General features: G+C 49.7%; 1 protein-coding gene across 9 annotated transcripts in view; it reads right to left on the bottom strand.

Annotated features, from left to right (window-relative positions):
• The window catches only part of SAMD4A (sterile alpha motif domain containing 4A), a 224,610-nt gene that overhangs the window by 24,844 nt on the left and 187,140 nt on the right, over positions 1-12,626 (bottom strand). For 8 of the 9 annotated variants that reach the window (XM_054449791.2, XM_054449792.2, XM_054449794.2 and 5 more), the window contains 2 exons: positions 7,917-8,250; positions 3,877-3,962 (listed from right to left, as the gene is read on the bottom strand). In XM_054449791.2, the coding sequence (XP_054305766.1) occupies positions 3,877-3,962; positions 7,917-8,250 (420 nt within the window). Of the gene's footprint in view, positions 1-3,876; positions 3,963-7,916; positions 8,251-8,341; positions 8,434-12,626 lie in introns of those variants that run through there. The other variant, XM_054449797.2, reaches the window with a different exon arrangement.

Genomic DNA, 12,626 nt, shown 5'->3' with positions numbered 1-12,626 from the left:
ATAATATCTCCCTCAAAAGGATGTTGTGAGAATGAAACAACACATGAACAACACTTAGAATACCTGGAATGTGCCTCACTCTTAATAATGGTTCAACAGATGCCACTCACAGGTGTCACACTGGGGTTTTGTTTTGGACTGCACAGACCGCCGTTTGTTGGTGGTATACGGCTGTTCATCGCGTTAGCTATTCAACGTGACCTTGAGCTCCAACAATAGCACACAGCAAATGACTTCAAGGTCTCTAAACTATAATACTGAGCTGGTCTGGTGCCAGCCTGAAGGACAACTGGCCTGAGTTTCCAAGTGACGAAGGAGTAAAGGGCTCATTTCATGGATGTGCTTCCTAAGACATCATTACAGACATGACATCTTCCCTGATGGCAAACAGCATCCAGGAAGGTGGGAATGTTGGCGCCTTCCCGGGGAGGTCAGCGCATTCCCTGAGAACCTCAGTGGGCGGCGGGCTCCTTTCCTTCAAGGCTGCAGATGGGAGCCAGCCCATTAGCAGTGCTGAGCCAGCCCATTAGCAGTGCTGAGTGAGAGTGGGGGCCAGTTCTCAGCTGGGGGTGTGGTGCTCGGTTGTGGCTGGCTCCAGGAGTTTCTGAACACTGGCTCCTGGCCTACAGGGGAGTGCTCAGTTATGGGGGATCTGCATTGGCTATGATGCCCAAAATCTCACTGCAGCCCCCTCCACTGGCAGCCCCAGGTTGGGCTGGGGAGCAGCTTCCCGAGGGGCCTGGAGGGGAAGGGCAGGCTTCATGCCCAGCAACTGCCCAGGCACCCCTAGTCACCACTCCAGAGTTCTGGCCCTCTCAGGCCTAGACCAATGCATCTGTCTGGAGGAAGATGGCTATGGTGTCCCAGCGTATGTGGCTGGATGAAAAGGCTCATAAAGAGGCAAGAGCTCATCTTCCCAGAGCCACCTCAAGACACAGTGAAGTGCCCAGAGGCCTGGGATTATAATTCAGGAGTCAAAGTGACTGGTCTCAGAAGTAAAATTCAGAACTTTCCTTTCATGACTCTGGGGACTCGGTCCCTCCATCCCGGGAAGGAAGGGAGGTGTCCTGGCCCACTCAATACCTTCCCTGCTCCCAGCCAGCTAAGGAACAGCGTGTCCGGGCTATGAAAGGGCGTCCTGTCTCTCTGCGCCCGGGTGAACCTTCTTCCAGGATGGAGGCTGTGCGCCTCCACGGGGCCTCACAGGCAGGGCGTGTTCTACCCACACAGAATAACCGGAGGCTGTGGAAAATTATTCAGACGCTTTTCCTCTCTCTCAAAGTAAAATCATAAAAAGCCCTGAACAACATTTTCCCTTCCAAAGCAGCACGCAGGCCCCTCCATCCTGACGTGAATTTAGCAAGCAGACACCTCACCAGCTCCTTCCTGCCCGGGGCCCCCAGCCACGAGAGGCCCCTCTGGGCAATCAGAGGAGATCACTTGGGGCTGCACGGAGGTAAAGGGGAAAAAACAAAACCAGAGCCAGGGTACCCAGGGAGGACACGCAGGATGGCAGGAAAGCAAGAAGCATCAGGCCAAAGTTTCAGGGCTGCCGAGGGACAATTAGGAAGCCTGTGGATTGTTTGGCATAGGCAGCTGGAGGACTCATTATTTCTGTCTCATGGGCTCAGCTGTCTTGAGGCAAGGTGGACAGTACCTTGTCCTCCAATATCAATGCTGAGAGCGGGCGTGGGAGAGGAAGCAGAGTTCCGGTTTGCTTTTATCACAGGCTGAAATCCTCCCCATTCCGTCTGCCCCAAGCCACCCACAAACGTCCTACTTCCCAACAAAACACGGAGCCCTGCAGACATCACTCTCTTTTGCCTCCTTACGAACCGAGTCTGTACCACCACGACTCTCGCTTGCCTTTCAGGTCTCAGCGTGGAGAGGGTTCCTCCACGGAAATGCCCTGTTCTGGCTCCAGGTTTGGTGCCTGCTGCTGCTCCTCCTCTGTGCTCCAGGGCACTCAGGGATAACCTTATCAGAGGCTTTCTCATCACGGCTCTGATGGCCTGTTTCTTTCTGTCTCACCCCTTCTCACTACTGTAACCTGCCTAATTCAGGACAGGGCCTAGGTGCTCAGTAAGTATCTATGGAATGAACGAGTTGTAACATTCTTCACTGTGTTCTTGCCTTCTCTTCCTTTGTCGCTTTTTCCTGGCCAAAACAAGTCCAGTGTCAGGACTGGAAATAGAAAAGGATTAATCAAGGCTTGTGGGGAGAAGGCCTTGTCCCTGAAACAAAGTCACAAATAAGCCTTCAGTACAGGCTTTTGACAGTGCCTGGGTGGTCTAGGGAAGCCATTAAAGAGGGAAAAAAACTTTTTTTTTTTTTTTCAGTGAAAAGTCTAGTACTTTGGTATAGTTAAACATTTCAGAGGATGGCATGTCTGAGCCCCCAACCTAGGCGGATGGTCACTGTAGTCACCCTGACAGCTTTGGCCAGAGCCGCTTGGGCACATAAGAATCCATACGGCCAAGAGGAGAAACTGCAAAAATGAGGGTTTGGGGAAGTGGGGAAGGGGGAGCTGGGATGGAATCCCAGAGGGGGACTGTACCCTTGTATGTGAAGTGTGGGTAGTGGGTGAGGGCCCTGAGAACCGAGTGAGACCTTCAATAGCACAGGGCCCATGTGGCAGCTGGGAGGCTGAGAACATGAGAGGGAAGTGGAGAAGGGGCCTGGCCGCTGTGCTGGGCGTCTCCCTTCACCGGAGCCTACTGGACTCCTGGAGTACTGGCTGCCCATGCAGCAAGGGTGAGGAGGCCTGGGGCCTTTACTACTTTTTTTTTCCCCGAGACAAGTCTCACTCTGTTGCTCTTGCTGGAGTGCAGTGATAGGGTCATAGCTCACTGTAGCCTTGGCCACCTGGGCTCAAGCCATCCAGCCCCCAACCTTGGCCTCCCGAGTAGCTGGGATTACAGGTGTGCGCCACCACACCTGGCTTTTTTTTTTTTTTGTAGTGACAGGGTCTTGATATGTTTCCCAGGCTGGTCTCAAGCTCCTGGCCTCGAGTGATCCTCCCACCTCGGCCTCCCAAAGTGTGGGGATTACAGGTGTGACCCACCGCCCCGGCCCCCTTACTATCTTATTCTCACATCAAAATCCTACAAAAAGACTTCGCCACCCTAGGTTTATCTGGTCCCAAGTTTTCTCTAGTCTAGGCCTTACCGCTGTAGCTCTTTGTGGGGAGGGAGGGGTGCCCGAGGAGCCACCGGAGTTTTAGGTCTGAGGTGCAACCCCCTCTCCCTACATGTCCCTGAGGGACAGCCACCAGTGCTGACGGCTGCCTAGCCCCGCCATGCCAAAGGGTCTGTCTCACTCTGTATATGAAGACTGTGTCTGAGAGTCCGGTAGGCACACCTGCAGCCTGCCTCAGGCCTCCTCCAAAAGGATATATGGCAAGTACGATTCCTACAACAATCGCAAGCCCAAACACACACACACATATACACATTCATTATTTCTTTACGGGCTCTCTTTCTCCCTTCCTCTTTCCAGTTCCCTGAGCTAAAAGGCAAGAGTTCAACACAAGATTTTTAAAAGACCTGACAACACCCCGGGATAAGCAGCAGGGCTCATGTGTTATCCTCTGAGGCCTGGCCACCCGGGGCTGCTTCCCCAGCCAGAAGTCGTCGCAGGCGTTCGCTGCACATCAGAGCGCTCGGTCTGGGCAAATCTTTGGACACCAAAGTAATGTTCAAGCTGTGTTTGGGTTTGAGGCTGTCATAGCCTAGTTCTGCCCAACCTATTATTAATAACTGTCCACGACTCAAAAACAAGTTGTTAGAGACTAAAACGATCACATCACAGAAACTCTGAGAACCATTTCTAAGCAACAAAAAAAAAAATGGTTTTGTAAAACCTGTCACTACTCACCTCATGAATTAGACACTTGTCTATGAGCTGTAAATAGGAACTTATATTTTCCTCATCAGGTCTGGAGACCAAGAGCTGTGTGCACACTGTAATTAAAAAGAAAAGATGAATTAGAAAAATGCACCCCTTTCTAATCTCTGGGACCTGACTCTCATTTCCCTGCAGGTCCAACACTCTGAGAGGTATGTGTGTCTGCGGCTTTATGTAAGGCTCACAAAAACGGCCAAGAGGCTCCTCATTCCACAGAAGTCAAAGGCTGGGTCACCATGGGAGCCCTTGTCTCGAGAAGCCCCTTGGGTTAATTCCAGTCATGCCATTCTATGTGAAGCCTTCTGCAATAAGACACTTCGTGAGAGGAAGAACACAGCAGTGAATAGTGGCGTCCTGAACTCGGTCTTTGAAAGTGGCTCTGTGTGAGGGGCTTCAAAAGTATCCAAGACCCTGACACTGTCAGAAAGCAGCCTCCGTGATTTTATGAATGAGCGCACACCCCTCGCCAGGTGCAGAGGCAGTGGCGTTTGTGTTTGGAGGAACGAGCTGGCACCTCCTGGAGACGGGGAGGTATGTGGGTGTGCACATGTGCAGGAGGCCTGCTACTCACTCCTCAGAGGGTTGCTTTCTCAGAGTGATATGCACATTTATGCACACACACAGGCGCAGGCTCACCTACACACTCAAGTCAGTGCTAAATAGGAGGGAACAGAGTTAGTCTGTGGGTAGAGTATACACACGCACTGGGTTTCTCACGGCCGTATTTACTGTGGCCCATTCTGGTCTCACTGTAGAGGTGACGATTCCCCGACTTTCTTAGTTGTGTTTACAGGGCCACGGTGGAGATGGGCAGACAAAATGAGTCAGCCAGAGAGTAAAAATGTCTGACACTGAAGGAGACCAAGCTTGAAACCTGGCATCATACTTGATTCCTCCCCGTCCCTAACCCTGCATGGCTGATCGGTCACACAATCCCATTTATTTCTTGCCTTTGCACATAGACTTTCAGTATAACATTGTTTGTCATAACAAAACCTTGTAAACTACCTCACTGCCTATTAATTGGGACTTTGTTAAATACATTACGGTTTAGGCATACAGTGGAATAGTATGCCACCTTTAAAAAACTTTGAGATGGTGCTGGTTATATTGATAGAAATATTGTTAAGTATATATACTTTTTAAATTTTATTATTTTGTTTTTGGGAGACAGGGTCTCGCTATGTTGCTGAGGCTGGTCTTGAACTCCTGGGCTCAAGTGATTCACTTCAGCCTCCCAAAGTGCCAGGATTACAGGCATGAGCCACCATGTCCAGCTATAGTATTTTTTTAAAACCCACCAGCCTGTAGAAAAGAATGTAAATAAGGCCTGCATGTGTATAAAAGTGAATATTCGGCTGGGCACAGTGGCTCATGCCTGTAATCTCAGTACTTTGGGAGGCCAAGGCGGGCAGATCATGAGGTCAGGAGTTCGAGACCATCCTAACTAACACGGTGAAACCCCATCTCTACTAAAAAATACAAAAAATTAGCCGGGCATGGTGGCGGGCGCCTGTAGTCCCAGCTACTCGGGAGGCTGAGGCAGGAGAATGGCGTGAGCCTGGGAGGCAGAGCTTGCAGTGAGCCAAGATTGCGCCACTGCACTCTAGCCTGGGTGACAGGGCGAGACTCCATCTCAAAAAAAAAAAAAGTGAATATTCATGTGCTTGTGTATGATGATGAAGTTTCTGAAAGGATATCCCAAAACTTAATAGTGACTATCCCTGGGAATGAGGATGGCAGGGTTTGGGGTTGGGGGAGGGTGGTTTTCCACTTTCCACCATGTTGTTAATTTGAATTGTGTATGCTGAGTGTTAACTGGGGTTACACCTTCCTTTAACGTAGGTAAAATATAAAGAAGCACGGCCATAGCACTGTGGGTCTCTCGGGAAGTAGGGCAATGTACCGTGTGTTCAGTAGCTGCTCCACTTGGGCTTGGCAGAGCTGTGTCTTCACCCATGGGGAAATCTGTTCTAATCCAACACAGCTAAGGGGTGGGTGGGGGAGAGCGAGGGCCCACCCTGGCCATCAAGCTCCAAGGGAAGCTGTGAGTCATCTCCTCCACCAGATTACTATGAATTTAAGTCTTTTTTTAGGACATGCCTTAAGATGGGTGGTGGAAGGGTGGGGGTTGTTCTTACTGCAAACTTGGTTTTTTAAAATGGTCTGAAATATTGGACAATAACAGAGAAAAAATTGTTTTCCCCTTCCAAAGGAAAAGTGCTGGCATTACCACATGTTAAAAAATAATCAAGATGTCTTGTAAGACACCCAATCAAGCATAAATTATTCTAATGGTGGACATTTTCAAGGATATGGAAATAAGGGTCTGCCCCAGAAAAGGCAGAGGGTAGCCCAGGTGGAAAGGGGCGCTCTTACCCAAAGGACCACGCTGTGGATTCTACCCTCCCCGACAGGCGTGCACCCAGCATGTATGCTTGGATGGTCTGTGGGAAGGCCTAACTTTAGATACTGGTGTCATCCCTCACTTTTTGCACCACCTACTTATGAGGCATCTACTGTAAGCACTGTGCTACAAGCAGCGTACTGAGTAGCTATTAAAAGTGGTCTGTGCTGCAGACTAATGAAGATACAGTCAAGCAAACAGGCAATTACAATCTAGTGTGAACTGGGCTAAGACAAGGAAAGTAAAGGGGGACGTGGGGCAGGTAAGAGGGGGTACCTCACCCAGCCCAGTGGATCAGCAGGCTTCCTGGAGCACGTGAGGACTTGGCTAAGACCTGGAGGAGGAGGCATGACTCAGGTGAAGGGAATGGGGTGAGGAAAAGAGTGTTATAGGCAAGGCTGTCCCATGTGGATGTGCAGGCTGTGCACTGCACAAGTGCATGCCAAGGTGAGTGCTAGCAGTGCTGTGTCCACCCAGACAAAGCACCATCTTGTAATTCACATGAACGCTTTGTATAAACTAGTATGGGCCTAGGTTCTAGGCAGAGGGGAGGTATGCACAAAGGCTCAGAAGCCAGGAAAATACGCAAACTTTTGAGAACTCAAAGATACAAAGTCTGGAGTGTAGAATGGAGGCGGTAACGGCTGTGGAGGTAACAAGGAGGCGCCAGATGACATGTGACTCTTTAGGTTTGGATTTTGTCACCTAACAGCAGAGAGAACCACCACATGAAGCTTAACCTTGTTCTATCTTGAGCTGATAAGGCACAGTGGTAACCATGTGCATGATGGAGAGACTGCAGGGTTCAAATTCCAGCCCTGCCATCAGCTGTGTAAGCTCAGGTGGGCTAATTAGCCTGTGTGCCTCAGTTTCCTCCTCCGTAAAATGGGATAACTTGGGGATTAAGTAAGCTCTATAGGTAAAGCATGGAGAACTGTGTCTGCTACAGAGAAAAAGCTAAATAAACGCAAGCTATTCGTACTAGAGCATTTCACACGGCAGGCCAGCCGTGAAGAGAGAATATAAACGCGGACACGGGAGAATGAGAACAAAACAGTTCCATGCCGGGAATTCTCCAAACCATGGCCACATCTGAGAACACTTTCAGTGGTGAGGAGATTGGCCACTGCCAAGGCTGGCATTTTTCTGCACAGGGAGATCTTTGGGCTCTGGCTAAAGGCGTCTGTGCCCCTTCAGTTTGTCACTCATTTGCTGCCACTTTTGCTTTGGGGAGAGGGTGAGATGCTGAGTGAATGGTTTGTTCCCGGAATCATCTTTTTCAGAGTCCTTCCCACCTTCCTCCTGCAAGGGTCCACTGGCCCAATGAGCACTGTAATAAAAGGGCTGGCATCCCCTGCTCTGAGGGATTTGGGAGAGAAAGGAGCCGGGATTAAGGAGTAGGTCTCCTGGGGTCACAGTGATTACAGTTCAAACCCAAAAGGCTTAACCTCTCTGAGCTGCACTTTCCCTATCTGTAAGATGGAGCTAATGATGTCTACTTGGACAGGGAATTTATCCAGCCCCCAGGGGAAGCCCCCAGGAGCCTGTCGCTCTGGTTAGTGGTATCCGAGAAGAAAAAAGAAATGGGCGAGTCGGGCTCTACCTTTCCCCATGACACGTGTGAACTGCCCGGGGAGGTCCCCCTCCGGCAGGGGGGCGACGGCCAGCTCCCCATCGCAGCTGCTCAGCTGGTGCGGCTGGAGCCCCCCGCTGGCCCCGGCCGAGGGGGTGGCCGTGGCGCCAGTGGCTGCGGCCCCATCTTTGCAGTCGGGGATCTGGCTCTCGGGGCCCATCAGTGAGGGCTGACGCGGGGCCTGGGGCTCCCGGCGGCGAGCCTCGGGGGTGGTGCTCGGGGAGCTGTAGGCCTTGATGGGAGTCAGGATCATCTGGTGCAGTTCCTGGAGCGGGATGCGCAGGCTGCCCCCCTCGATGATGTCCTGGACGGTGAGAGCAGGAAGACCTCCGTTAGGCTCAGGAATAAGGGTCGTCCACCCCCCGTACCTGCCCTCCCCTGCTCTGAGCTCTTACAGGATTTGTGGCTGCTGGTACCCTCATCAAGACGTTTTTGGGAACAGGGACCACTTTTGTTTCATCATTCTAATATTGGCCCAGGTAGAAAACTTGGAAAATACAGACAGGTATAGTGAGGAAAATACACAACACTGGAAAATCCCACTATCTAGAGATGACCACTAAAACAATTTGGTACTATTTTCTTTTCTGCCTTCCTCGGTGCATTTCTGTAAAATGCGGTTATACATATTACAGTCACACGCTTTAGAAGCTGTACAACAAAGTTGGGTGACATGATGGCTTTGTGTCCTGTGTATGTTCTGGATGAAATAGCCCATTCACACCATCACTCAGTCCATGGCACACGCAGAACAGGGTAGCGATTAAGAGCAGAGACTCTGGGTCAGAGGCTGGGGTTTGGATTCTTGCACTCCCATGTGAACCTGGGCAAATGGCTTAACCACTTTGTGTCTCAGTTTCCCTGTGTACAAAATGAGCCTATCGTAGCTGCCTCATTGCCTTTAGGGTTCCCCAAGGAGTTGACATCCAGCCACGAGATAACTATATCATGCCAGGGGCTGTGGTACGGGCCGGGGCTGCTGTGAGGGGAAGCTCCTGGAGAGGGTGACATGGGGCAGGGACCCAAATGAGCGTGGACATGAGGATCCTGGGGAGAAATGCTCCAGGTGGAGGGCACAGCAAGGGCAAAGGCTCTGAGGGGGGAGTCTGAGGAACAGCAAGGAGGCCTGCGATGGAGCAGGTGGGCAATGGTGTCCTGTCAGACACCTAGGCCTGAGCCTGGAGGCCTTGGGCCGGGGCAGGGATGCTGGAATCTAGTCCAAGATGGGAAACCAGGGAAGGTTTCGAGCAAGGCAGTGACAAGTTTTACAAGGATCATTCTGGAAAGGAATATGTATAGAACTGTAATATATATGTCTTTATGTGTTGTATAATAAAATTGAATCATTCTGCACATATAATTTGATATACTGGGCACTACTTATTAAAAAAAGAAATAAAAGTTGACTCTGATAGATATTTCTCTCTATGCCAGATGCTCATAGAGGCCCAAACACTTGTGGCTGGGAGTGTGGCTGGGGCTTGGGAGCCTGTGGCCCTCCCTGGCATGGTGGCTGGGGTGGGCCCTCTGCAACAAAGCTGTTCTCCCTGTGTTTGTGCACATCAAGGTCTTCCTAGGACCTGGAAAGGGCATTGACAATCAGGGTCCCAATTACTTACAAAGTATTTAATTTTTTTTTTTTTTTTTTTTTAGAGGCAGAGTCTTACTCTGTTGCCCAGGCCAGAGTGCAGTGGCATGATCTCGGCCCACTGCAGCCTCCGCCTCCTAGGTTCAAGCGATTCTCCTGCCTCAGCCTCCCGAATAGCTGGGATTATGGGCATGTGCCACCACACCCAACTAATTTTTGTATTTTTAGCAGAGATGGGGTTTCACCATGTTGGCCAGGCTGGTCTTGAACTTCTGACCCCAGGTGGTCCGTCTGCCTCAGCCTCCCAAAGTGCTGACATTACAGGCGTGGGCCACTGCACTCGGCCCAAAGTATTTAATTTTCTGAGAGCTCAGAATAGCAAGGACATTTAAAAAAGCCTGATGCATGAGAATCCAATCCATTCCTGGGGTCCTCTCTTACACTTGCTTGATGGTGTCAGGGAATGCAAACATATGAAATGTGATCATTTCTGCACCCAAACATTTCCAATCAATCGATCAGAAAAAGGAAAGCTGAGGACGGCAGGCTTGGACGTGCCCGTTTCAACTGTGGGCAGCGAAGAACACCAACAGCCACACCCTGTTGTTGGCAGGAACCTGCTTTTTTTGGCGGGGAGGGGTGAGAAGTGGAGCCTGGATTACGCCTTAGCCTAGTTGGCACGAAGGGTTTATGAAGGAAGTGAAATTTTAATTAGCCACCAGAATTGTCTCTTAAACCTGGCCAGGGCCTTGTTCAGCCTATTTTAGGGGAGAAAGTCCCTTTTTCTCTTAGGAGAGTTTCACGTCTGCCACCTTCCTTCTACATATGACAGATGTCTCTGCAGGAGTAACGCGTGCTCCTGATCACTCCTTCCCTGCTGCCCACCGTAGACCCGGCCCTTTCTCAGCATCTAGACACTATCATGTGATTGGCTTCCTTGACTTGACCTGGTGATGTGACCAGGGCAGGCACAGGGAGGTGAGCTAGCTGACCCGTGCCAGGATAGCACCTACCACCTTTTCTGATCAGACTCTGTGCTAACTAGGGGACCCCTGGATCCTACCTTGAGGTCCTGCCAATGGCCCAACCAGCCCCTGGGTTGTGGGGGACACTGACCTCCTCCTTGTCCGGCCCCTGACTAAGGAGGGGAAGGGAAAAGAGAGGGATGAAGCTTCCCTATGAAGAGGTGCTAGGAAAGCCACGCTGGGGTGATCACATGTATCCCTGCCATGCCATCCCATGCAGCTGCTGTCAATGGGATGAGCAAATGCATGCTTGGGACACTCTGTCAACTGCACCAAACCCCTGCCTGCTCTTGTCACATGGCAAGAAGGTTTCTCCAGCTAGTGGTGAGAGGAGATGTTGGTTATGTGAAGAGCCTTCAAACAGGAAACATATGCATGCCCCATTCAAATCTCATCTGATGCTTCTATTGGAGGCAACCACACCAAAAAAAACAAAAAACAAAAAACAAAAAACAAAACACACACACACACACAAATAAAGAAACCAAATACATAAGGAATAATGTTGGACACTTTCTATAAAATATAACTTCCCAGGAATCATGTAGAATTTTTTTCCCCTCATAGACATCAAGCCATTGTCTCAGAAAGATAACACTTGGCTTACAACCAGTTAGCTCATCCTGTGCTCAAGCTGGCATCAGTAGCATGGCACTGTGACCATCAGGTCATGTTCCTGACACTTAAAAATGAATTCCTGAACTCAAAACAGAGTGCCCAAATTGAGAAGGAAACAGGGAAATGGCCAGAATGGAAATCAATCTAGCTCCTTTGACTGTAAGAATTAATTGTCCACGTTGACAAAAAAAATTGGGAATCCACCCAAGTCTTTACTGATCCTTCATATCGAAAATATAATCCCACAAGATAAACACAAAGAGACACAGTGAAGCTGTTCATTAACTAACGTGCTGTTACAAAGCTGAGAAGCTCCTTTGAGAGCAGACAGTGGGAAGTCTGGTCCACCATTGACCACAGCCATCACTCAGGAGACAAGCAGGAAGGAAATTACTTCCTGACTTATACCAGCCCTGATGTGGCTAACTTGGGTCTTGGAGGAAGGCTGGTTCAGTGCCTTTCCTGGGAATATGACAACGAGCTGCAAACCATCTGGAAAAGAGAGTCTTGAGCAGCCGAAGTGTCCCCAGCACTCATGTGATGTCTCTAGCTCCATCCTTCCCTTTGTGTAAGAATTGGGATTCTCACATAATAGACAGGACTCCTGTATCTAGCGCATCTATTCTTTCCTCCTCTCATGCACCCATCAGCTGCTGAGCCCTGTCATCAACCAGGCACTGTTACACACTGGGGATATGAAAACAAATTAAGTCATAATCTTTGCTCTAAGGTGCTTGCAGTTTCTGGGACCCACATGGTATGATGGGCATCAGGGCAGTGAGCTGTGGGAACATATAAGAGGGACCCCTGACCACCACTGCGTGTTTCAGGAAAGGATAAACAGCAGGAAAGGAACAAAGGATGACAGGACGCTGTACGTGGCCGAGCAGGGCTCAGGGTGGCCAGAGATGAAGCTGAAGAGCTTTTCCAAGTCCTTAGCAACCAACCTGCTAAGGAGTTTGGACTCACTCGAGTTTCTTTTTCTTAAAATCAGGATACCAGCAGCTCTCCTGATTACCTTAGGAAGTTTGCTGTAAGGGCCAAATCCACCGATAAGGGTGAAACATTTTTAAAAAGCATACAATGCACCTTACTGGTATAAGGCATTATTACTCGAGAATTATTTAGCATTTAATATTAAGTTTATCTGCTGTTTCTCTGCAGCACTTGATGGAATCGGGGGTCTCAGATCTGAACCCAAGAGGATAAGATCTGGATGTGTTTGAAGGAAAGGCACAGGCTTACAGAGAAGCATTTTCTCCTCCTGTAAGCAGCAATAAATGGAAATGAGGTGAATGCGTGAGTGTGTGTGTATATTTCCTTCCTCCATGCCAAGGACCCAGGCTCAGAACATGGCTTAGTTTCACAGTTTGAGAGTGAACTGAAAAGGCAGGATGGTGAATAAAAGCACATGGAAACATTTTCATTACTCAAGATAAATGTTGAAAA

Source organism: Pongo pygmaeus, chromosome 15, assembly GCF_028885625.2.
Source record: "Pongo pygmaeus isolate AG05252 chromosome 15, NHGRI_mPonPyg2-v2.0_pri, whole genome shotgun sequence".
Classification (NCBI taxonomy): Eukaryota; Metazoa; Chordata; class Mammalia; order Primates; family Hominidae; genus Pongo; species Pongo pygmaeus.
Note: the sequence above shows the minus strand (reverse complement) of the source record. Positions and strands in the feature narration are given on the sequence as shown.